This window comes from Onychostoma macrolepis, chromosome 18 (genome assembly GCF_012432095.1).
Source record: "Onychostoma macrolepis isolate SWU-2019 chromosome 18, ASM1243209v1, whole genome shotgun sequence".
NCBI classification, from domain to species: domain Eukaryota; kingdom Metazoa; phylum Chordata; class Actinopteri; order Cypriniformes; family Cyprinidae; genus Onychostoma; species Onychostoma macrolepis.
Genome location: NC_081172.1, coordinates 31834963 through 31862037, shown reverse-complemented (window position 1 = coordinate 31862037; position 27075 = coordinate 31834963). Strand labels below are relative to the sequence as shown.

The 27075-nt window shown below is 33.6% G+C and overlaps 2 protein-coding genes and 1 long non-coding RNA gene across 5 annotated transcripts in view; 2 read left to right on the top strand and 1 right to left on the bottom strand.

The window, feature by feature from the left end:
* Positions 1-11872, top strand: part of LOC131524011 (latent-transforming growth factor beta-binding protein 4) — a 95608-nt gene extending 83736 nt beyond the window's left edge. For all 3 annotated transcript variants that reach the window (XM_058750712.1, XM_058750711.1, XM_058750713.1), the window contains 10 exons: positions 845-988; positions 2230-2445; positions 3761-3832; positions 3915-4043; positions 4126-4269; positions 5356-5508; positions 6908-7187; positions 8296-8552; positions 10571-10720; positions 10828-11872. In XM_058750712.1, coding sequence (XP_058606695.1) covers positions 845-988; positions 2230-2445; positions 3761-3832; positions 3915-4043; positions 4126-4269; positions 5356-5508; positions 6908-7187; positions 8296-8552; positions 10571-10720; positions 10828-10964 — 1682 coding nt within the window. In that variant the 3' untranslated portion in view covers positions 10965-11872. The remainder of the gene's footprint in view (positions 1-844; positions 989-2229; positions 2446-3760; positions 3833-3914; positions 4044-4125; positions 4270-5355; positions 5509-6907; positions 7188-8295; positions 8553-10570; positions 10721-10827) is intronic.
* A 4266-nt stretch (positions 11873-16138) lies between these two features.
* On the bottom strand, positions 16139-19380 carry LOC131524013 (uncharacterized). The gene is made up of 3 exons (XR_009266904.1): positions 19242-19380; positions 17869-17991; positions 16139-16255 (listed from the first exon to the last, which is right to left on the bottom strand). It is a non-coding gene; the product is annotated as an uncharacterized LOC131524013 (long non-coding RNA).
* Positions 17912-26986, top strand: esrrd (estrogen-related receptor delta). Its single transcript, XM_058750714.1, has 7 exons — positions 17912-18005; positions 19272-19666; positions 21505-21621; positions 22793-22903; positions 23106-23267; positions 23355-23624; positions 25464-26986. The coding sequence occupies exons 1-7, from the start codon at positions 17950-17952 to the stop codon at positions 25706-25708; spliced, it is 1356 nt and encodes a 451-aa protein (XP_058606697.1). The 5' UTR covers positions 17912-17949; the 3' UTR covers positions 25709-26986.
* The last annotated feature ends 89 nt before the right edge of the window (positions 26987-27075 follow it).

Here is a 27075-nt window from a genome sequence, read left to right as displayed (position 1 = left end):
ACCCTCAGATTCCAGATTTTCAAATAAGCCAAATATTGCCCGATCCTAACAAACCATACATCAATGGAAAGCTTATTTATTCATTATAAATCTTATTTATTTATTCAATTTCAAAAAATTATTTACATACTTATGACTGGGTCACAAATAATATACTTCAAAAATGTATTTTAAATGCAATTAGTTACACTTTTTTGACCCACTTAAGTAGGACTTCAGTACATCTTTATATGAAATTTCATAATTATTTATTTTGTCTTTGAAATATGGTTAAAGTTACTGCTGAATGAACTGACATGCATCCACGGTAAACTATAATATACTTTAATGTAATTTCTATATTGAATTTAATTAAATTATATAAATATAAAATTAAAAAATAATAATAATATTATGACATTATTACAAAGTCCACTTTTAAAAAGTCTGTCTTTTTTTCCGTGTGTCATGGGTGGGAAAAATAATATAAATTATATTTATTTTATTTATACTATATAAATAAAATGAAAGGCAATGATGTGGGAATGATGTGCTCATGATTTAACTAAAACAAGGGAACGAATGAATACAAATTGACCACTTACATAATAAATCTAAGGTATTATTCCTGTTTTGTCCATACTACTTTAAAGTTAAACTTAAGTTTACTTAAGTGTGTTAATAAACGGTCATGGAAGTTTCTCTCTTTAAGCCACATAAGTGTCTTTATATGTCATTAATATCATATTTTCTGCAAGTTAAGTTTTTTTTTTTAAATATACAGTTAAGTTTTGAAGCACACTACAAGTGCAGCTTCAATACAATGAAGTACACTTCTTTTTCACTTGTGTCTCTTTCTGCGCAGACATAAACGAGTGTGAGACGATGCAGGGTGTGTGTGGCTCTGCGCGCTGCTGGAACGTCGAGGGCTCGTTCACGTGTGAGTGTGAGAACGGACAGGAGGAATTCGACCCGCTCGCAGGCCAGTGTGTGAGCAGAGAGAGCGCAGGTAACACACACACACACACACACACACACTCTACTGTAGCTCTGTTTCAGTGCTGCCCTCTACTGGTAGGACTACAACTACTGCTAATAATAATGATGATGAAAATAATAGCAGTTTACTTTACATTGCTGTAATAAAGGTGCTTTATATAACATAAACAAACAATATATCAACAAACACAATGCCTCTGTTCCAAAAACAAGTCAGCTACTTGACTTTCCGCTGCCTACAAATGTAGCAACCTGTCCAGTGACTGATTCACTCATAGGCAGCAATTCTGTGTCGTACAAATAACAATCTTCATGCAAATATTGGGTAAATAATCTTCTTTTAGTTAGATTTAACTATATTTAGCAATACCTTTGTTATTGAAAGAATATTAGGTAACACTTTATTTCGATAGTCCACTTTAGACATTCTACTAACAGTAAGTAACTTTGCAACTACATGTCAACTAGCAGTCATTAGAGTATTAGTAGACTGTCTGCTTAATATCTTCTTACACTTTATTTTGATGGGTCCACAACATACAGCATACTGACTATGAGAAACTTTGCAAGTATATGTCAACTTATTCTACTAACCCTAAACCTACCCTACTGAGAGTTAGTAGACATGTAGTTGCAAATTAATGATAATTAGTTGACATGTAGTTGCAACTTATAGTTAGTAGAATGTCTAAAGTGGACTATCGAAATAAAGTGTAAACGAATATTAATCTCTTGGAAAAACATAAGTACACTTTAAATGCCCTTTAAAAAGAGTACTTATTATGGAAATAATGTACTTTAAAAGAATAAACTTAAGTGTGAACTGAGTGTGAATTTTTGGACACTTAACTGGATGTTATTTACAAATAAATACAAATATATTATAGTTTACATTTATATTAAATGCAATTAGTTAAACTTAAGAGTGCTTTCTGACCCACTTACTAGGACTTCAGTACATCTTTATATGTAATTTCATAATTACGTTTATTAGTGTACTTCTTTAAAGCATTACAAAATATTATTTAAACATGATTTAAAATGTACTTTAAAGTACAGATGTTTCCGACATCATTACAAAGTGAACTTTAAAGTCTACTTAAGTGTGCAAAGAAACAGTCATGAAAGTGTCTCTCTTTAAGTCACTTAAGTGGCCTTTTATTTAAGTAATTTTATATTATTTGCAAGTACAGTTTTTTAAAAATATACTTTCAAGATTTGAAGTAAACTACAAGTGTGTATTGGCTGCAGGTCGGTCGGAGCCGTCTGGCCGCGGTTCGTCTGGATCGTCCGGTTCTCTGCCGCAGACTCGGCCTGGAGAAACGAGAGAGTGTTACTACAGCGTATCGCAGCCGTACTCCTGCAAGATACTGGCCCAGAACACCACGCTGCAGGAGTGCTGCTGTACAGCGGGACAGGGCTGGGGTCTCATGTGCCAATATGACGTCTGTCCTGAGATGGGAACAGGTGAACAAACACACGCTAACACTGAGCAAATGCTGCGGCAAACGAGTCTGGCCTTGTGAAAAATAAGTACACTTTAGCATACTGTGAAGTAGTAATTACAGAAATGATATACTTTAAAATTATATACTTAAGTGTGAATGAATCAGTGTTAGTTTAGAATCGTTGAGGTACGACTTTTTATTAATATGTTTTATCTGTTTTAATTTTTAGATTTTACATTTAAATTTCAGCTAATTTAATTTTGTTTATTTTCACTTAGTTCATTGAGTTTGTGTGTGTGTGTGTGTTAGTAATTTTGTTGGGGGGTTTGTATATTTTAGTAGTTTTTTTAATGTCTATTTAGTTTTTTATAAAACGTTTTTTTTTCAGTTTTAGTTTTTTTAATACATCATGATAAATTACATTAAAATGATAAATGTTGGTTAATTAGCTGAAATAATTTGTAATATTAAAATGCATTTCAGTTAAGTTTTATCTTATTTAAAGTAACAATTTAGTTTAGTTTAATTTAGTGAACTACAGTAGTCAACATTTGAAGTGGATCAAAAAAATTCATCAAAGTAAGACAAGAACGCATTTTGGTTTTACTTTGATGAAAGATTTTGATCCATACAAATGTTGACTACTATATAATAATATAATAACACTAACTATAATAATTATATAATAAGAAAATATAAGGTTTTTGGACACTTAATTGCATGTTATTTAATGAAAATTATTTATAGTTTATTAAAATAGTTTAAATGTATTAATTAAAATTGTAATTGTTAAAATTAATTAATTTATTACATTTGTTTTATGAACCGAATTTACGAATTTTAAGAACATTCTTAAGTGCATTTTAATGTGATTTCATAATTCAAAAGTCTTTGAAATTTAAATATACTTTAATATAATTTATTTTGAAACATGTATGTATTTAAATATATTTGTAATTACACATTTCTAAGTTTATTGGATCTACATATTAAATCTAAGCTGCAATTTAAAATGCATTAACTTTGTTAGTAAACACACATCAAAATAAGTGTGCTTCTTTAAAACATGACAAAAGATTACTGTACCATAATGATTTTAAATGTGCTTTAAATTAAAACTTTTAATTTGACATTAGTACAAAGTGCACTTTTTAAAAGTCTACTTAAGTGTGTTAAGAAACAGTCATGAAAGTGTCTCTCTTTAATTGCACTTAAATTGCATTAGTACCATATTGTCTGCAAGGACAGTATTAAAAATATGCTTAAGATTTCAAGTGCAAATTCAAGTTTTAACACAGATGACTTTTTCCCGTCATCAATATCTCTCCGTTCAGTGGAATTCCAGTCGCTGTGTCCCAGCGGAAGAGGGTACATCACCACCGAAACAGGAGCGTTCAGCTACAAGGGTAAACAGACTCTCACATAAACGTCCCGTAAGTCTCTCAGCATTGGCTGTTTCTAATCTGAGTGTGTTTGTTCTCCGGACAGATGTGGATGAGTGTAAGCTGTTTGACCCGGAGGTGTGTAAAGGCGGCATGTGTGTCAACAACATTCCCGGCTACGCCTGTTACTGTTCCAGCGGATTCTACTACGACACAGATCTGCTGGAGTGCATCGGTCAGCCTTCAAAACACCAGTGCCAGCTGGGATAGATGCCAGCACAGCAGACTGATGTTTGTGTCTCTCTGTCTTCCTGTAGATAATAATGAATGTGAGAGTGAGGAGACCTGCTCTGGCGGTCAGTGTGTCAATACACTGGGAACGTTTTACTGTACATGTGAGCCCCCTCTAGTGCTGGACGACACACAGCGCAACTGTGTCAATGCAAGCGGCCTCGCTGAGGGTGAGAGATGCACAGATACACACAGACTACAATGACTTCCCTGCCACTGGCTTTGATAACATTTAGCATCCACCAGTATTTCATGCTGGCCATGTAACTATTTTTATTTTTACTTTTATTTATAAACTTTTTTTTTGTTCTTATGATAATGGAATGATATTTGATTTTACTACAATATATTTATTTTTTTATTTTATACTTAATTTCTTATATATTTTTAAAAGGACAGTTTATTTTTATTTTTATTTTTTTAATTGTCCCTATGATAATGGAATTATATTTAATTTTACTGCTATAGATTTTTATATATTTTTATATAAATTATATGCTAAGTCTTTCGTTTTATTTTTATTTCAGTAACTATTTCTGTCCCTATGATAATGAAATAATATTTTATTTTACTAGAAGTGTTTTATTACATATATTTATAGAGATGATATGTTAAGCGTTTCATTTTAAAGGTGTATTGTTTTAAAATTATTATACATTTTATTATATATTTTTATATAAATTATGAGTTAAAGGTTTCAGTTTAAAGAGGTTTTTTTAAATATTTGTGTCCCTATGATAATAGAATTTTATTTGATTGCAATGTTTTTTTTGTATATTTGTAGTATATATATTTTTATTTTTTAGTATATTTTTAAAAGAATTATATGTTAAGAGAAACACAAATTAAGATATTTTGAATGAAATAATTCTGTCCCTCCATTGAAAGTCCAATTCACCAAAAATTCACAATTAAAAAAAAGTTCGTAAAGACCCTGTAATCAAGCAATTTGAACAGATTTAATTTACGTTTTTATTCACATATTCACCAACACACATTTAGAGCTCATCAAATATGGTAAACGGAAGCTCAAACACTTGTGTGACATTTATTTAAATTTATTTGTGTTTTGAAGATAAATGGAACTCTTATAAGTTCTGAACGACATAAGAGTGAGTAATTGATGACAGAATTAATTTTTTGGTGAACTGTCCCTTTAAGAATGGAAAAAAAAACAAAAGTTGCGATGTGTCAAATGACAACTTTAAGACCTTTTTAAAGGTTATTTGTTGTCTGTCTGTCTGTGTTTTTCTCAGATGAGAACTTAAATTTCTGTTGGCGTCACGTCACAGCTAGTCTCGTGTGTCAGAGTCCTTTGTTAGGAGCTCAGCTGACCTTCACTGAGTGCTGCTGTTTGTATGGTGAGGCCTGGGGTCTGCAGTGTGCCCTCTGCCCCCGCAGAGATGAAGGTACACACACACACACACACACACACACACACACACACACACACACAAAAGGACTGCGTGCCATTCAGAACTGGATTGACGATGTGCCCCAATTTGCGTACTTGTGCACTATTCTGTCATTTTGTAGCATAAATAGTGCAAGTTCACACTGAAAATTCCAAAAACAAAAAAAGCGCACTTTAAATACCTGGATGATGCACTAAATTAACCCAAAAAGAAAAGTGTGGAATGTTGGACACTTCATGCACTCAACAGTCACAGCTTTAATTACTTCACAGAGGGGGAGGAGATATCAGACTATAATTATGAATGACAAAATAACCTTACAAAATTCATACACTACACAGTTGAGTACATAGTGTATAAGTGCATAGTATATTTGGGGACGCATCTAATGCCTTTTAAATTCAGTTCAACTCTTGAATTTGAATTTGATTTGACATCACATTTCAAATTTACCTATTTAATAAATTACACAGGCAGTGGAATAATAAAGTCTTTAAAATCAAGCCAAACAACATTAATCAGGTTTACAAACCTTGTGAAAGCAGTGTGCTTAAATGTACTGAATGTGCACTTGTAGCGTACTTCAAATCTCAAAAGTATGCAATTAAAAACTGTACTTGCAGATAATATAATACTATTGAAATAAAAGACCACTTAAGTGATTTAAAGAGAGACACTTTCATGGCTGTTTCTTAACACACTTTAGAAGACTTTTAAAAAGTGCGCTTTGTAATGATGTCAAGTTAATAGTTTTACTTTCGAGTACATTTGAAATCATTATGTTTTAATAATATTTTGTTTTGTTTTAAAGAAGTACACTGCTTAAATGTTAAATGTGTTTACTAATATACTAAAGCACATGTAAAGCACTGGATTACTGTATATTTTTAATTGTAGCGTGTTATTTGATATAATATTTAATTGTTCTAAATTGCAACTTTATTCCAAATATGCAATTGCAAATATATTTAAATACAAGTTTCAATAGAAATTACATTAATGCATATTTTAAATGGTTGTCAGTACATTCAGTACGTTTAACCATTTCAAAGACAATAGAAGTAATTATGAAATTACATATAAACATACTGAAGTCCTACTTAAGTGGGTCAAAAAACACTCTTTAAATTGCATTGATAGTTCAACTGTAATATAATTTAATTGTGAATAACATGCAGTTAAGTGTCCGTAACATTACATTTAGTTCACACTTAAGTATATTCTAAGTGTATTATTTCCGTACTTCTTTTTCAGAGGTGAAAATAAAGATTCTTTTTTGTTGTTTTTGTCTGTTTAGTTGTTTTAGTTTCATTTTCATTCCAATGAAATTAAGTTACATTTTGCCCAACCCTCACACACTCATTCGGTTTCTCTCCGTCTGACTCCTGATTAGAGGCCTATGAGGCTCTGTGTAACGAGTTCGGTCCTCCTCCTAACTCTCCTCGTTACTACGAGCGCTTAGGCCCGGGGACCCTGCCTGGAAGAGGTGGGTACCGCCCGCCGTACAGCCCCCCAGAGTACCCCGAACCCCTGCCGGGACGCCCCGACTACATATCCCCTGATTACGATGACTACAGTCCCGTGGGAGCGGGTGGACGGCGATCCGGGCTGAGAGGCAGACCGCCCAGCTCATACGGGCTCCCAGACGCCCCCTACAGGCAGCCGGCCCCGGGGTGAGTGGGTCACTCCAACGATACACTACTACACAAAATCTTTACTTGTCGCACAATTTCTGAAACCTGACACTCGAACGCCAGAAGCACACACCAAATCTGCAAAGCCATACACTAATTCTTGGCCTTTGACTCAGTTTTCAATTTCATAAAACACTTTTGGCAAAACACAACACACAATTCTATCTAATCAACCATTTTAATGATTCGGTTCAGTCGCAATGACTCACTTATTAACAGTGACTTGCTGCCACCTGCTGGTGATTTCACATTTATAGTTTATTTTTATTATTTAAATAATTTCAAATAACAGTATTCAACGTTTTATGTTTAATATATCAAAACAGTATTTATGCATTTGTAATTGCAGGTTAAATGCATTCATGTTCTGCAGTAAGCAGTAGTGTGTAAATACATCTAAAAGCCACTTCAGATGCAGCTTCTTCTGTGTTTCCTCTGCACTGCAAACATTCATTTTATTGATACTGATTTCATTTGCTTGTTAACAGCCCAAATGTCTTATTATTCTAATTCACTGATTAAATATAAGAATTTGAAAATCAAAAGATAATGTACACTTTTAGAAAAATGGTAAAGGTAAAAATGCCCATAACAGGTAAAAATCAATTTAAACTTATAGAAAAAGATTAATTTCTACCAGTGTGAACTGACCACCACACAGAATATGAAGAATATCAAAAACGTTAGGAGTCAGCTGTCCACGACAGTCCTTAAGATATCAGCACAATAACACACTCAGCAAAATATTGTTATCGATACAATCCCAGAAAAAAATTGAGATATTAATTTTTGATCAATATCACACACCCCTATATGTAACACACAAAAACACACAAAAAATTTGAGTAACTATGTGTATATGATATATCCAAAAATCTAATATTATGGCAAAGGTGTTTACAATGTAAGACAAATGTTTGCTTTTGAGATGTGTTTGTGATATTTTGAATGCAGTGCTTCATTTTGCAAGGCATTTTGCATTTTGTGTGTGCAAATAAAGAGGCAAAGTTTTGAAAATGTGTGTAAGCAGTTGAAAAACACACTGTAATACCCTGATTGTGTGTAACTGTACTCGACTCATTTCCAGTGGAAGTCGTTACTATGAGGAGGAGGATGATTATGAAACTGCGCCTGGCCCTCCCTTCGGTATCCCGGATCCTCGAGGCGAGCGAACGTTTGATGCGCGACCCCTGCCGTCCCGTCCAGACGGGCCTCCGCTCAGTTTGGCCCCGCTTCCGGAAAACTCCCCGTACAGCGAGGGCGAGGGGGAGGAGTCATGGAGAGCCCCGCCTCCATTCCCAATGTTTACTGACAGGCGGGAGGGAACACGACGAGTCTATGAGCGTGAGTCTGAAATTACAGTCTACCCTAGAGAAAAAAATACTCAAATGTATTTGTAATACATTTATTTTGTGCTAAGTATACTACAAATACATATGTATGTGCTTTATAAAAATACCCTGCCTACTAAACTGGTATATTTAAAGTCTAAATTAGAAAAACTAATTTTGTGCTTCATGCACTTTAATTGTGCTGAAGTCCAACTAAAGATATACTCAAGTACATTTGATTGTGCTAAAGTGGAACTATTGTACCTCAGGCACACTTTTTAAATATCCTTATTAATAGTCATATTAAAACACATTTTAGGCTTAGTATTAAGAAATGTATATTGTGCAATAAAGAAATCCCCTAAATAAAGTTGAATTATAATTTTATATCAATAAGTCTTAAGTGATATGTTAATAAATATGTTAATGGATTTGAAGTGCACTTAGTATGAAATAAATGTATTTTAAATAAATTATGATTTTTTTTTTTTTTTTATTATTATTTTTTTTACTAGGGTAGTTATTAGAATAATGCAAAAAACATACTAAACCAGTCCAAGATGGTTTGTTGGCTGATTTTAGATTATAACTCGCAGAAGTTGTCTATACTGCAAAAATAATTGCTTACTTCTATTTGCACTTTATTTATGTTGTTTAAGATGCAAACATGCACTGAACAAAACTTGGCCATTACATTCATAAGCTCAACAGAAATGTGTATGATGGTTTATAATGTTTAATGCTACAAAAATAAATAAATAAATAAATCTGATGCAACGTGAGCAGATCTACATTTAATACAGCAATCAACACATTTCATTTTCACATTTCACTTTAATCTTGACAGCAATAATAGATTTAGTTTAACTGTGCAGGGGCATTTTTTGCCCCTTTATATTAAATTTGATGGGCTTTTTTGTATATATTTGGGGACTTTTTTTTTTTTTGCCTTAAGCCTCTGTTAAATTCCATCACTGGTGTCAGCTAAATGTAATGATTTTGGACATTTAATTGCATGTTATGTACAATTATTTTTCATTTAATAATATTTAATTGTTTAATTAATTTAAATGTATGAATAAAAATATTATAATTTTTATATTAAAGGCAGTTAGTTGAACTTAGGACTGTTTTTAACCCACATAAGTAGGACTTCAGTACATCTTTAAATGTAATTTCATGATTACTTTTATTGATTTGAAATATGGTTAAAGTTACTGCCGAATACTGACAAGCATTTATGATCAACTAAAATATACTTTAAAGTCATTTCTATTGAAACTAGTGTGTCATCTATTTAAATATACCTGTAATTACACAATTTGTATTGAGTTGCAATGTAGAACATTTAAAATATATTCACTTTAAATGCAAATCAAATAATGCACTACAAATAAAATGACAACTAATTTCTTTACACGTGATTTAGTTGACACATCAAAATAACTACTTCTGTAAAATATTATTAAAACATTTCAAATGCGCTTTAATGTTAAACTTTTTAAATTTGATACTATTGCAAAGTGTATTGCGTGTGTTAAGAAACATTAATAAAAGCGTACTTTCTTTCTTTAAACTTACTTTTTTGTTCCATTATATTATTTCTGTAAGTGATACACGTTTTTAATGCTGTTTTATTGTTGTTGTTTTTTTGTTTTTTTTAAAGATATAATTTTAAGATTTGAAAATACACTGCAAGTGCACATTCAGTATAATTAAGTGCACCATCTTAAGACCACACTGTAAAAGTGATAAGTTGACTTAACTTAAAAAAAAAATATTAAGTAAATAATAATAATTAAAAAAAATTTAAAAAAGTTAAGTGAACTTCACAATTCACTTAACTTATTTTTTTTTTTAATTACAATTTACTTAAAAATTTTAAGGCAATGGGTTTCCTCAATTTTTTTAAGTTAAGTCAACTTATCACTTTTTACAGTGCAGCAAGCCAAGGGTATTTTTGTGAAAAACTCTGCACTCGTATGTGGTGCATGAACACAGACGAAGCCGTGATTCCTGTGTGTGTTTTAGGGAGATACGAATCGTACGGGAGTCTCAGTTCGGAAGAGTGTGGCATTGTGCACGGCTGTGAAAATGGGCGCTGTATTCGCGTGGAGGAAGGTTACACGTGCGACTGCTACGACGGCTATCAGCTCGACATCACTAGCATGATGTGCATAGGTATCCCTCCCTCTTCATACGCAGATTGTTCCTCACTGCTCCTCCATTCTCAAACAGCCACACCACTAGGGGAAGCGACTAAAGATGTGTGTGTTTGACTCCTGCAGATGTGGACGAGTGTGACGATGAAGACACGCTCGACTGCGTTAACGCTCGCTGCGTGAACACGGAGGGCTCGTACAGGTGCGTGTGTCTCAGGGGCTTCATCATGTCCCGAAGACCCAACCACTGCATCCCGGCTTGATCGAGGACTGCATTTAGAGACTTGCTAATTATTTTTCCCTATTTCCACCATGTTGCTGTAAATTGTCGATTTTATGACTTTAATACTTGTGTGTATATCCAAAAGTCTAATACTGAAGCTTTACACACGAGGCTCAATACTGTTGTACTCAAAAAGATAAATCGGTAACACTTAAAGCCTTTATGTATAATGCATTATAAAGGTATTTGTAATGCATGTTGTAATGCATTATATCTTTACATAAATAATTGTAACCAAAGTTAAAATGCATTCTAATATTTGACGGTTTGTTTTTCATGCATTATACATTTCTAGAGGTGTGTTCAGTGAATAGCTGCAGTATAATGCATTTTAACTCTGGTTCATGGGATGCATTATGAGGTGCATTACAAGACATAATTAATGCATTAAAAATGTTATACGTATCTTACTTTTATAATGCATTATATATAAAGTGTTATTAAACAATGATATATTAATGTACTTTTTCATTGGTTTAAATGCAGGCCAGATGAGCTTGAATGTCTGTCATAAATATCTACGAAACTGCATAAACTAGAAGTGCTTTTTTAAAATGCAAGTGTTTTTACTCCGATTTCATATTTATGTACCCATATCAATGAAGGCGATTCCATGTACACTATATATAAATATATGTCTTTTTGTCATATGTCAGAATTTCACCACGTTGCTATTTGATACTGTAAAATCTCTTTTCTGTCTTTGGTCTGTCAGAAACCCCCGCGTCACGTAACACAAAATGCACTGTATTTGCGGGGGAAATGCAGTCGTGAACTGCTATTGTACATTTTAAGACATCTCAGATGTTTGTTACATGTTTTTATGTGTACGTTTTTGATATCTTCTATGTCGTCTGGAAATATATTTGCACACGTTACCACCGATCACGAAGTGTTTGTTTGTTGATGAGCTTCCTGAAAACCAAGCGCTTCATGATTTTTCCTCTAAAGGTGGCCGATATAATTGAAATCCCGTTGTTGTCATTCTTAGGCCGTCTCTCTTTCTCTCACGTGCTTTGTTTGAGAAGGTTTGTAACCAGCTTATCTCTGCGTGGTCCTAATGTGCCTAGTGTTTACATGAATCCAGCTCATAAGTCCTTTTATAGGCCAATCCGCCCACATAACTCAGCCAAGCCGATTAACGGGTTCACTTCACTCATAATGTACTTCGGTGGATTGCAGCGAGCAGCGGAATATCAGCTTTCACTCCATTGTGGCTCGTGTTACCGGCCAACAGCGTAGTGGAGGATTTCAGTTTTCCCTGTAAACTTCCTCTGATCCTCCTTTGTTGATAGTACTCGAGTGTGTTGAGGTTAAACACGGCCTGAACTGGACTGGCATGAGTACAAATGACTCACTCACTCACAAACACACAAACACGGCCATGCCAGACTGGAATTGGCTGCCGAATGTTTATGGTGGAGTTTTAGGTCAAAGTTCTTGGATTCAGTTAAGTTTCCACTGACGTCACCATGTAGTGACACAATCATTGATTTACACGCTGCGGTTACGGCTACGGGTCATTTTAGAAAAGAATAATATTAATTGTGTTGCTGTGGTGGGTGAGTGAATCTCACTATGAAATGTGTGGGTCATGTTTAGTATTTTTTTTAGCTTCATGTTTTGCATTGCGTGCATTGTTTTTTTTTTTTCTTCTTTTCAGTTTTTGGATTTTGCATTGCATTTTTTTGCAGGGCATTTCATTATCATGACAAATTTCCCCACAAAATTCTCCTTAATGTAATGCAATATAAATACATAAATAAATAATATTTTCCAGACACATATATATATATATTTTCTTTTAAAATTGACATTAATATTCAGTACAACAAATACTACCATGATATATATAGTTACATCTGTACTTTACAATTAAAATCATTTAATTTTTAATTTTAATTTTCATATTTTCCTGAAAAAAATATCACAGTTTCCACGAAATTATTCAGCAGCACAACTTAGAATAATTTCTGGAGGATCATGTGACACTGAAGACTGAAGTAATGATGCTGAAAATTCAGCTTTGATCACAGGATTAAATTAAATTTTACAATATTTATTCACATAGAAAACAGTTATTTTGACATGTAATAATATTTCACAATATTTTTTTATGTATTTTTGATCAAATAAATATAGTCTTGGTGAGCAAAAGAGACTTCTTTAAAACATTTTTTTTTTTTTTCTGACCCCAAATCTTTGCACAGTAGTGTATATATCCACAATGACTTTTGGGAATTTTTATTCAATATGTATTAGATTAATATTTATTTGAATCACTGTGTATTTTACAAAACAAATAAAAAAAAAAAATAAGATAAAAAAAAAAAATAACTGCAGATCATAAACACAAGAGACTCATTCAAAATCAAAACCATATTGTATATGATTTTGATAATATTTAACATACAAATACATTTTTCCCTCTAATTGTCTGTGTGCAGATAAGAGACTTCTTTGAGAAACAAAACAAAATTATGATTATGATTTTATTTTATAAAAAATGTCTTGTTTTATAAAATAATTTCTTGATTTCAAGGTGAAATTTGACCCTGCCATTTCTTGAGAGTCTCTGTGAGTGTCTGTGTTGATGGAGTTTGAGTGTGTGTTCCTGCCAGTGTTAGTGATAGCGGTCTGTTAGATTACATCTCTCTCTCATGACACTGCAGTAAAGAACACACCGGCACAGCTCCTGATCTCACACACCGCATGCGAGCGTCTGCTAGAGAAACACGAGTGTGAGCACTGAGGGCCACATGTGCTCGGAGAACGAAGCCGACACGAATTGTCTGAATTTGTTGCTGAGGAGGCCTCTCCTGGATTAAGGCCTGTGGGGAATGAGACAGGTGTTCCTGGCCGGCCTAGACACTAATCCTCTCACCTGCGCTGGGTCAGAAATGGGTCAGTGTTCCGTAACACTCCAAAACAGGGTCATCACCTCACGCCCCAAACCGGGTCAACATCTCACAGCCGAGCGAACCGAGTGGCCCATATTTCTAGGAAGCGCTCTAATCCTCCTCACACCACAATATAACTCTGTGAGTTATGTAAATCCACTCCTATAGTGAGGACAAACACTTTTGTGGAAAACACTGAAAAGAACTGTAATGATTATGTAATGGATGATGTGCAGCTGCTCGGGTCTCGTGTCTTGTTTACTCCGCGATACTGACCATCTGACTGTGTGTGACCCCACTTATTTCATGCAAAATCATAATAAATACATAGGGATGAAATATTGATTGCAGAGATACTGGATATTAGCACAGCTATGCAATGTTATTTGAGTATAACTGAGATACTATGAAAGTTTTTTTATTAATATTTTGAATGACACACTATAATATTCCATAAAAATAGGGCACAATGTACTGTATTTATATTAATTAATTTTCTGTGTTGATTTTTTTTACATTTTATTTGCCCTGTATTTTGCATTAAATTAGGTTGTGTTTTAGGTTATTTAAGGTTAATGTTAATTTTGTGCTTTTGTAATTTTTATTAGTTTATATATATATATATATATATATATATATATATATATATCGTTTTTATGCATTTTTGCTGTTGTTGTTTTAGTAATTTTGTGCTTTTTATTTTATATATATCAGTAGTTTGTATTCATTTTTATTCCAGTTTTAGTCATTTTAGTACATCAAGTTAAACTAAATAATTATTTCAGTTAAATTTTATTTCATTATCATTTTAGTTTTAGTTAATTATGATAACCTTGCAAAAATATAAACAAGCCCAGATGAATAATCAGTTATGCATTGTTGCCATGTAAAGTGATAATTTTTTCAGAAATATTGGACTGCTGAATGCTGCAATTGACCAGAATGAAGTATTGCAGGATGTATCATTTATATTTATAGATTTAATAATCAAAAGGGAATAAAAAGGCTCCAAATATTGTTTTTGGACAGCAGAGTCCAATATTTTATTTATTAATTTTACCATTTAGCCCTAGAACTATAATGTGTTTATGATTTGGACTAATTTTTAATTAATATATTTAAAACAAAGAAACATTATGCATTGTCTATAAAGATTACAATGAATAATAAACATTTCAGATGCTGCACTATTTCTAGGTCACTAATCAATTTTGGTGACATTGATCATGTGACTGTATAGACAGACATTCAGATGTTGTTCTTTCATTGAAGCATGAAAATGAGAGTCAGGTTGTACACAAACGTGTGGATCTTTCAACTTTTCACTGTAATTGTGATGATAATCATTTGTGCTGAAACATTTGTATATTTACATGTAGTAATGACTCTTAGAAAATGTATCTCACTTCATAACAAAGTACAGCATGTAATAAGGTTATGCAGACATAAGCATTGCATCACAGTGTGTGAGACAGACAAGTTTACGATTCTCATAGTAGGTCACTGGAGTACAAAGAGTGCAGCTAAATACTGAGCCTCAGCACTTTTTCAGGCATCATGGCTTCATCATGTAATCCTGCATCTGCACAAATCCTGACCTACTGACTGAACATCCACAGCCGCGCTCCCAATCTGACCACTACCAGAAATAAACCTGTGTCTGATGCCTTCGTTTGGATCACTAATGAAATTCATTTTCACCTTTAACATATTAGCCTAAACCAGTGCAATTATCTAGTACAATTTTACAATTGCTCGACTGCATTAGTTAGGATTATTATAGTTAACTAAAACTAAAAACATAAAACAATTTTATAAAATAAAATATAAAATAAAGATTTTAATAAAATAAAAAATTAAACAAATAAAATAAAACTTATTTTATTTCATCTAGTTGTAAATTTTTCTCAGTTTCATTTAGTTTACCTAGATGCACTAAAATAACTAAAACTAAAAGTGAAATAAAAATGAATTAAACTACATTTAAAAAAGCTAAAACCACAAAACACAGCAAAATGAAAACAGAAAATATAAAAATAAAAACTAATTTAAAATATTAATAAAAAACTATAATAGTATCTCAATGATACTAAAATAGGTTTACTTGAACTAATAATAAAGAATACTTCTACAGTATTTAAAAATCTTTGCTAATGTTAATTTCAACATTTAGCTATACTACAGTTTTAAAATCAAGAGTTTTATCTGTTGACATTGGTTAATACACTGTGAATTATTAATAATTATCTCAGATAGGTCCTTCGAGGTATCTTGGAGAGGTGAGCTATCCAAGTCGTAACATCTAACTACTGGGGTGCCTCAGGGCTCAGTTCTTGGACCACTTCCTCTGTCTACATGGCATCACTAGGTTCTGTCAAAAAGAGCCAAAAAGAATGCATGTCACACCTCTGTTTATCAATTTTGCACTGGCTACCAATAGCTGCTCGCATAAAATTCAAGGCATTAATGTTTGCCTACAAAAGCACCACTGGCCCTGCACCCCTTTACCTAAATTCATTACTTCAGACGTATGTGCCCTCTAGAAGCTTGTGTCACATCTCTTCCATCTTTATTTGACCCTCTATAGCACTCTCTATTCTAATTCTATTCTTTGAAAAAAATAAAAACTTGCCCCTTTCAGACTTGCACGCAATTCATTTACTAACTGCTTGTTTTCTTTAAAAAAAAAAAAACTGACACTAGCTTATCTATTCTTTCTGTATTCTATCTATTTTTTTCTTTTTATTTATTATACAATTAACAAAAAGCAAAAAGAAAAAGCCTCTAACACTAGCTTGCTCTATTCTTTTTCTATTCTGTTTTCTTTTTATTTATTGTGTAATTTAAAAAAACACCTTGCTACGTGTACTGCGTTAGGCTAACTGAGACTTGTCATAGCACTTGCATATCATTGCTCTTTTGTTGATTTTGCTTGTTGATTGCTTCCATTGTCCTCATTTGTAAGTCGCTTTGGATAAAAGCGTCTGCTAAATGAGTAAATGTAAATTAACAGTTGTATTTTATGAATTAATATTAACAAATAAATTAATCAATAACTTGCAATACAGTCATTAGTTACATTTTATTTTAAGGTGTCACAGTGTAATTGTACATTTAAGTGCTGAGTAATATTAATTTAATACATACATTTTCTTGTAATTATGTATAATTAATTGTTATTCCAATAGTAAATACGTGTAGCATGTGTAACAAGGACACCTTAAAATAAAGTGTTACCCAATCATTTATTAATTGTAATATACTGTAGAAAATGCACTGCTTATTGTTAGTTCATGTTAGCTAATGCATTAACTAATGTTAACAAATGAGTCCTTACTATAAAGTGTTACTAATTTTCTCTCTCAAAAACCACTTAACATACTTTACTATGTAAACAAAGTCAACTAAATGGTTTTTACTGTAGTAGCTGAATTAGAATTAGCATTTAACTCCAATATATTCTCCAACTGTACACTGACATGGAATGAAAATCAATCAATAATGATTCGAGAGACATTCGATGGGACTTAAACTAGCAGAGATCCTGTAGTTCCAGTACAGAGAACTCAAATTGGAGTCTGTTTTGAGGGTCAACAACAGAGGCAGCAACAAGGAAATGAAGCAGATTTGATGTGGCGGGAGTGGTTTGTTGGTGTTCGCAGCCAACTGCAGATAAGGAATGTCTTTATATTTATTTACATACAACAAAGAGCCTCGGTCACTGTGGAAAATGGAGTAAAATGGGGGTAAAAATGATGAAAAAGCATCATCTCAATAACTCTCCACAGGTTTCATTGTGTATTGAAGCCCATAAGAATGCATTCTTTAAATTTGTTGCTTTACGAAACAACTGATTTGCAGTTGGCCTGCTTGTATTGTCGTTTTTGAGGATTTGACCTGTCAGTTATGAGAGCTCATCAATAGGGTTTTAATCAGCATGCATCTGGATTAGATTAGACCCGCCCACCGCCGCGCATCACTTACATAAACCTGACGCTCTGCAGCTCCTGCTCAGTGTGCAGCTCCGTTCCCTTCACCACAGACAGTCCCTGGGGAACAGTAGTGATGGACCTCAAGGAGTTTTGCCTGAGTGAGAACTTCCAGTTTCTAAACCAGCACAAGTAAGCAGGACTATTACTGTTACAAATTCAAATGCCTTTTTGTATATTACTTTTTATACCTACACTCTGTAGAAAGTGTTGTCATATGTGTTACATGTCAGTCGCAGCTCAAAGTTTTCATTAATTAATAAAGAGTGTTTTTAAAAAAGCAAAATCAACTTTTTGTGCAGGTTGCAACTTTTTTGCAACTCTTTGATTTGACTAAAAATGCCAGTAACGAAGCTTCAGTTTACAGTTTTAATGAACTGAAACGTTTGTGGTGTGTAATGTGATGACACAAGACTGTTTGAAGATTGCATGTCATTGCAAATATGTAAATAATGCTTTACTTTTCATTATGTATCATAAATGCGCAGTGCACTATGCAAGGCTTAGAAAGTTCTTCAAGCTTATCTTTAAAACTACCGTTTCTAATCTCAACTGCATACAGGCATGATGTTTTTAAGATACGCAATATTTCACTTTTAAGGAGTTTGAACTGACTAAATTGGTACGCTATTAAAAAAAAAAAGAGTATAGTAAGTTCAAATCTATTAATATATTGACATATCGCTTGAGACTTACTGATACATAAAAATTGTAATTAAATTTATACTGCATTTGCACAATGCACATTTTTTAATATTAAACCTAAAATGTGTTTTCATGTCAGTATTGATAAAGATTGTATGAACACTATCAGTCTTTAAATGCAAGATATTTAAAGTTTACCTGAAGTATACTTGCAATAGTTCCACTTTAGCGCAATCAAATACATTTCAGTAAATCTTTAGTTGGACTTAAACACTACTTCCACACAAGTAAAGTGCATTAGCACAAAATTAGCCGTTCCAATTTAGCAGACTTTAAGTATACAAGTTTAGTATACTAAAAGTACAACTGCAGGGTATTTTTATTAAGTACATAAACATGTAAATGTATTTGTATTATACTTAGCATGACATAAATGTATTTCAAATAGTACACTTAAGTATACTAATTTTTCACTAGGTTAGTAAATGCCTTTTTTTTTTTTTTTGTAATAGGCCTATACCTCATAGCCTAATAATCTAAATAACCTAAAAGTCATTAATTAATAACCCAACTCATTCATAAATAGTATATGTTGCTTAACAGGTCTGTAGTTCATGCAGCAGTTTGCATTAAAAAGATGAATATATAAAGACGTATGACATGATAATTAATCACTTTTGCCTCTCATAGATGAGTGTAAATGTAAATAAAAGACAAACTAACCCTTTTGAAACTTGCTCCACCTCACATCAGTCTTTTGGATGCGTCCTCCTCTGATGACCCTCCGTCCCCGACCGATGCGCCGCTCAAAGCCGCCCCGCTGAGCCCCTCGCTCGGCCTGGACAGCAGCGCGACCCCCTTCAGCCCCGGCAGCGTGTCGGACAGCAGCGGCTACAGCGTTTTCTCCGGGAACCCGTCTCTGAACCCCGACTCCCCCGTCAGCTCCAGCTCCATCTCCAGCAGCAGCGCTGCGGCTCTCTTCCAGCCCGTCGGTCACACAGAGTCCCTAATCAGCTGCGACTACATCGCGTCCCTGAACCCCGGACCCAAGCGCCTGTGCCTGGTGTGCGGAGACTTCGCGTCCGGCTATCACTACGGCGTCGCGTCGTGTGAGGCGTGCAAGGCCTTCTTCAAAAGAACCATTCAAGGTAAGACTTATTAATGGAAGTTAGTATGAACTTAAACAAATCGAATTAAAAGTAATATAGCCTATATATATATATATATATATATATATATATATATATATATATAGTAAAAGAGTAATACATTTATTTCATACTAGGTATAGTTCAAATCTATTAACATATTTACTGACAGATAACTCAAGACTTGCTGATATAAAAATTATAATTAAACTTTATATGGCATACTACTTGTGCACAATGCATTTTTCTTAATATTAACTCTAAAATGTGTTTTAATGTCACTTTGATGAGGATTGTTTGATCTTTGAATAATATGGTCTTTAAATGCAAAATACATAAAAGTATGCAATAGTTCCACTTTAGCACAATGAAATATACTAAGTATATCTTTAATTGGACTACTTCCGCACAATTCAAATGCATTAAGTGCAAAATTAGTTGTTCCAATTTAGCAGACTTCAGAATATCTAAAAGTACAATTGCAGTGTATTTTAAGTGTAAGTACATAAATATGAAAATGCATTTGTAGTATACTTCGCATTAAATAATTTTGTATTTCAAATACTTTTAAGTATATTTATTTTTCACCATATAGTGCAATAATGTTTAAATCTTTTTACTTATAAATATTTACTTTTTAATTATAAATATGAATTGTGAAGTCATTGGACAACAGAATTCGCTCATAAAAATGATGTGAAACTTAGATGTGTGCATTTTCATTTTTAAACAGATTACTGATTTGCACAGCATGTATAATATTAGTTGATGACTTAGAAATGAAAATTTGTGTTCAAGTATGTGGGTGTATGTTTAAAGCAGTAGTGATGTTAATGAATGCAATGATCAATATGACATGAGTTAACTATCTGTCTGACATTGATTTGTGTGTGAAGACTCAGTGTGCTGCTGTTTTAATCAAAGCACACTGTCAATACAATTGTCTTGATTTTGATTATTTGGAATGGTGTTTATACAATACCAGTTTTATTATTATTATTATTATTATTATTACTTGATGAACTGTAGAGCTGAGATAAAACTGTTAATAATTAGCCGCTGGAATTTCTATTACATTTTTCTAAGGTTTCTATTGTAAGATATATTTTGTGCATGGGTATATATATATATATACATGTGCGAGTTTTGTAAAGGTTTCTGATGCATGCAGACGGAGTGTTTTTATTGGCTTTGGCCTTGGGCAGACAGAGCACAAGTGTGTGTTAACACGTCAATATATTGATGAAGTGTTCAATCACATAATGGATGCTCTCATCCCACAGAGTCTTGTTCAGCGTCGTGTTTTAGACAAATCTATTGATCAACGTTAACCGTGGAAATTCCAGGATTTGCTTCTCTGGGCATTAATGAGTGTTGAACATTCGTCAATACACTCGCCTCTGGGAAAGCACCAACTTTCTACCTCTTGCCATGATTATTAAATTATGAGGCAGTGCAAATCAATAGTTGAACTCTGTCTGGACTCCTATGGATTTCTGTGTGAAAGCTCAGCTTGTGAAGCATGGGACAAATGGACTTTATGTTTGATTGAACATATGACAGATATATCGCACTTAGTAGAGATACAGTTCTCAGTACATACAACTGAGCGTCTATCTTTATGGCTTTTTAATTAAAAAAATAATAATAATAATTAATTGCATTTACTAACTACAGTAAAGCATGTGTGCTTACATATTGAGTTGTGCTGCTCACACAGGAAACGTGGGTTCGAATCCAGCTTGCAATGTTTCCTCCCTATTTTTATAAAACGAGAGATAAGTTTGTGCTGTGCTGTATGTCTGTTGTAAATCTGGTGTGACGTGTTGGTGTTTCAGGAAACATCGAGTACAGCTGTCCGGTGGTGAACGACTGTGAGATCACTAAGAGACGGAGGAAATCATGCCAAGCATGTCGTTTCCAGAAGTGCCTGCGTGCCGGCATGATGAGAGAGGGTGAGCTCCTCTGAAACCTGACACTAAACTCACACTATTATTTGACCTTTATTTTATCTTTAGATGTTTGCTTTCCGTGGCTAAAATAACTTATGTCCATATATGCCTACAGCGGAATCCAAAAAGACTGAGACCACTTATATTTAGTATTTTTTAGTACTGAAAACAATCAAAACAAATCCAAAGATATTTGCAGCGTAATCGTTTGAGTGAATATTGAAAATATACTTTCTTTAAGAAGTAAATGTATGGTTAAAACAAAAAAGATGTACTGTATTCTACGGCAACATCAGTTACTAACTATGAGCAATACATTTGTTACAGTATTTATTTATTCATTTTTAAGTCTCAACTTTAAAAGTCATATATGAAAAGTTGACATTATGACTTTAAATGTTGTAATTATGATATCGCATGGCTTTAAAAATAAAATTGACGAATTGAAATTATGACAAAAGTCAAAATTCTATCATACTAAATCAAAATGATGGCTTAAAAAGTCATAGTTATGACTTAAAGGTTGAAATAGACTTACTCTGTCAAAATTACGATGTACTAAGTCATAATTATGAGATAAAGTTAAAATGATGACAAGAAATCATAATTATGAGATAAGAAATGATGACATAAAAGGTCAAAATTATGAGAGAAAATTTAAAAAATGCATTTTTAAATTTCATAATTATGGCTTAGTGTCATATTTTTGGATTTTTATTTCAGAATCATGATTTATTGTCATAATCTCAGCTCTGTATGTCAGTTTCAAATTTTAAAGTGTTTCATTTATGACTTTTATAGTCAGAATTTCTACTTTTTATCTCATAATTGATCATATTGCTCTTTTGTTGATTTTGATTGCTTCCATTGTCCTCATTTGTAAGTCTCTTTGGATAAAAGCGTCTGCTAACTGACTAAATGTAAATAATTATATTTTTGTTATAATTTTGACTTTATCTTGTAATTATGAGTTTTTATGTCATAATTTCAACATAGATTTTTTTTCGGATATTGCAGAAATGGGCTTCCATACATTTGGAGACAGTGTCTATCTTTCTATTGTTTAGTGAAGCTGTTATGACAATAACAGTGAACACAAGTATACTTTAGCAGTAAGAACTAGTCATGTTTATTTATGTTATAATGACACATTATTTTCCGTGTGTGTGTGCAGGTGTGCGTATGGACCGCGTGAGAGGAGGCCGACAGAAGTACAAGCGCAGAGTGGATTCAGCGCTCTCTCTCTTCACCAAAACACCTTACGCTCATCCCAGCAAACCGATCCGTGAGTCTCACCACACACATACTAACATTCCTGAAAACAGCCTTCATTCAACTTTCAGAATATTATCAAATATTAACAAAAGACCTGCGGACCTGAGCATGAAGGCCAGCATTGGAAACTGTAGTCAGTGGATTATGAGCGGTTGAGGATTTAACCTGATTAACGGTTTAACAATAAAACATCCTCATCTTTTCCTTTCCAGGAAACAAAGTGATCTCTCAGCTCCTCGTATCTGAACCGGCTCCTCTGAGAGCCGCCCCTGAGCCCGCGACCCCTGACAGTGACCTTAAAACGCTGCTGACCTTATGTGACCTTTTAAACAGGGAGCTGCTGGTTATGATCGGCTGGGCCAAACACATACCAGGTACACAGCCAGTGCTGATCTGATGCTTTTATACGAATCCTCATCCAGATGTGCTGCTTGAAGATAACTGCTGGCCGTGTTTGTTAGGTTTCACCGGCCTCTCGCTGGTGGATCAGATGGCGCTGCTCCAGAGCGGCTGGATGGAGACGCTGGTGCTGAACGTGGTTTGGCGATCTCAGGGTTCGGCGGACGAGCTTCAGTTTGCGGAGAACCTGCGACTGAGCGAGAGCCAGTGTCGAGCCGCAGGACTGCATGATCTGTACACGGCTCTGAGACACCTGTCCTCCAAATACCAGCAGATGGGCCTCAACCAGGAGGAGGTGCTCACTCTCAAAGCCATGGCTCTGGCCAACTCAGGTATATATGTGTATAAACCTCTTACATTACATCTTCAAATTCAAGTGTAAGCTTGATTAAAAATAATAATAATAATGGTGTATATATATATATATATATATATATATATATATATATATATTGTCTATATGTAACTTTTAACACACACACACACACACTTGTATTATTGCATTTATTATTAATATTTAATAAAATATTATTTATTAATATACCCTCTTAAATTATCATTAGTAAAATATATTACTACAGAAACCGAATTACTACTAAATAGTAAAAATATGTAAAATATTGATATAGTAAAAATATGTAACATTTCTATATTCATATATATATATATATATATATATGTGTGTGTATGTATGTATGTATATATATATATGTGTGTACGTATATATATATATATATATATAAACTATATAAACTAAAATATTGTATTATTACAGAAAACTAATTATAAATATTGAATAATAAAATAATATTTATTACATTCATATATATGAACAGAGAGAGAGATTTTTTTGCATTGAAAATCATTACAAAAACATTATATTATTATACAAAATTAATCTCAAGCATTTAAGCAAAGTCTTTGGATCAAAAGATTTTTGAGGTTATCATGTCAAAACTGTTTACTGCAGTGTATGTATGAAGAGGTTATGCGTTAATTAATTATGTGTTGATTGTTTTGCTCTCCTGATCCATATGCTTGCATTGATGCTTCTTAAGTAGTGTTGAGGGATTTCCTAAACTCTGTCTGTATCTGGTTTGTAGTTCATTCTGCTTTGTTTTAGTTCCCATTTTCAGTCTCAGACTCACTGTCCAAGAAAAACCAATCAATATGAACAGAGCAGTTCAGAGCACAGATCAATACATCCGTCTCGCATCCGACCGCAGGGCGTTTACAGTCAGACACGAGAAAACTATTGTTTTTACACTTGACACGGAAAAACCTAAAGAGCGTAACCAGATGGACCTCGGCTAGCCCATTAAGCACCAACAAGGGACGCTCTAAAACACTTAACGTGAAAAACACTTAACGTGGCTTAATGCATTAAAATGGTGTTATAAAAAGACCAAACTCAGTAAACACATTATTAATAAAGTAAACTATTCACAGACAAGCAGATGAGCCCAGAATGTGAAGGCAGTGCGTTTAATTACACGTTAAGTGTTTTCCTCCCGTAGAAAACCGTTATAAGGAAAACACGTAAAGTGGCTTAATGCATTAAAACAGTGTTTTAAAAATATCAAACTTAATAAACATTATATATATATATAAATTATAAATAAACAAAATTACTGATTTTTCTTTGATGCTAAAAATCATTAAGATTCCTACCGTAAATATATCAAAATTAAATTTTTGATTAGTAATATGCATTGCTAAGAACTTCATTTGAACAACTTTAAAGGCAATTTTCTCAATATTTAGATTTTTTTGCACCCTCAGATTCCAGATTTTCAAATAGTTGTATCTCAGCCAAATATTGTCCTATCATAACAAACCATACATCAATGGAAAGCTTATTTAAATTATGTACACATCTCAATTTAAAAGAAAAAGTGACCTTTTGTGGTCCAGGGTCACATCTGTAAGTTGCTTTGGATAAAAGCGTCTGCTAAATGACTAAATGTAAAATAATACGAAGCATTGCATTCGTATTATGGGCTCATATCTGCTTGTCTGTACATAGAATGATTTATTAGTTATGCTTATTGAGTTTGGTCTTTTTAAAACCCCATTTTAATGCATTAAGCCACATTAAGTGTTTTAGAGCGTTTAACACTGCGCTCCAGCAGCCGAGGGCCTCTAGTGACCTCCGCGACCCTTTCTTTCAGACGCAGAGAACGTGGAGGGCGCCGAGGCCGTGCAGCGCTTCCAGGACGGGCTCCACGAGGCCCTGCAGGACTACGAGAGCAGCCAGCGGCCGTCCGAACCTCACCGTGCGGGACGCCTGCTCATGACGCTCCCGCTGCTGCGGCAGACGGCGCTCAGAGCCGTGCGCTGCTTCAGCCGGCTGCACACGGACGGACGCGTGCCCATGCACAAACTCTTCCTGGAGATGCTGGACGCCAAGATCTAGAGCAGGACAGAGGTGTTTTAACCCCTTGAGTGTCACCCCCATTTTTGAACATAGACGTGAAAGTGCACTATCCAAACGCTTTGGAATACAGACCTAAGGTTGAAGACAATCTGCAGATTATTGCAAAAGTGGAATCATTTCAAAAAGTTATAGATGTTTAAATTACTGTAAAGAGAATGCACTGTACCACATTTTATTTTATTTTATATAGAATAAATATTTTACAAAATATTTTTGAATCCAAAATTGATACAAAATTAAAGCCTTATGTCTAAATAAGGTATGTTCCAAATTTGAAGTTGATATAAAAAAACCGAGGTTCCTGTGAGAAGTTATTTAGGGTGTTATACCACAAACAGCCACCAGGTGCCATCCAAACTTTTTTTTATGCATTTTTCTGTCACAAATGTCTACATTTCTCTGCTATTACTTTATAATTACTATTAAAAACTAATTAATACTATTAACTAATAGTATTAGCTAATTATTAACTAAATAATTAGCTAATAACTAATTAATACTATTAATTAATCTGCTATTACTATTCTTTTACTTCTATCACAAAATAGCCACCAAATATGGAATCTAGAGACACAGACCTTTCGGACGATATGTATTTTGTCAAGTTTATAAAAAGTTTTGATTCTAAAAGAGCATAATATGTTTTGTAATATGACACTTGACCCCGCCCACTTAGGGGGAGGAGTCCACTAAAATATATTAAAGTACAATTTCCATGGAAAAGCAATGTCCATTTTGAAAATGGTTTTCACAGGATGAATTTTGAGATTACTTAAGTATGCGATAAGAGAAAAAAGACAACAAAAAAAAGAGCGCCAAGCGGCCTACAGGTGGGCCGGTGCCACTTCAGGGGTTTTAAGAGAGCAGCTCAAGCTCCACATGGAGATCAGGGTAATCACGTCACGCAGCTAAACCAGTCTGGCAGCTAAACTGCACTTGATGACGAGAGGTTCATATCGCTCTCCGTCTCACTCAAGCACAATCTTTTACTGTGTATTTGATTTATATGGAGATTACCATTTGATATGGTGTCAGCAATAGTTTAGAAGCAATTTTTTAGTTTTACATGATATATCAATGTTTTTCATTTTTTATTCTGTAGAGGTTTGTCAGTCTAGATTTGGGAATCCGGTTACTATTGAAGACACAGAACAGTTCCAGCAATCAGCATCATAGACAGCAACACACATAGTCTGCAGTACATTGTCAAGCTACTGAGCAATATGCCTTTCTATTTATTGTCTAATTTATTACAAATGCCACCTATCTGCTGTTATTTATATGAAAATAAATTATTTTTTGGAATTTTCCAGAGTGCTTTTTTTTCAGATAAATGAGTGCATTTA

Coding starts and splice junctions, on each gene's coding strand:
- esrrd (XM_058750714.1), top strand. CDS start 17,950: ATGGACCTCAAGGAGTTTTGCCTGAGTGAGAACTTCCAGTTTCTAAAC. Junction 18,006..19,271: donor CAGTTTCTAAACCAGCACAA/GTAAGCAGGACT, acceptor ACCTCACATCAG/TCTTTTGGATGCGTCCTCCT. Junction 22,904..23,105: donor TCATCCCAGCAAACCGATCC/GTGAGTCTCACC, acceptor TTTCCTTTCCAG/GAAACAAAGTGATCTCTCAG.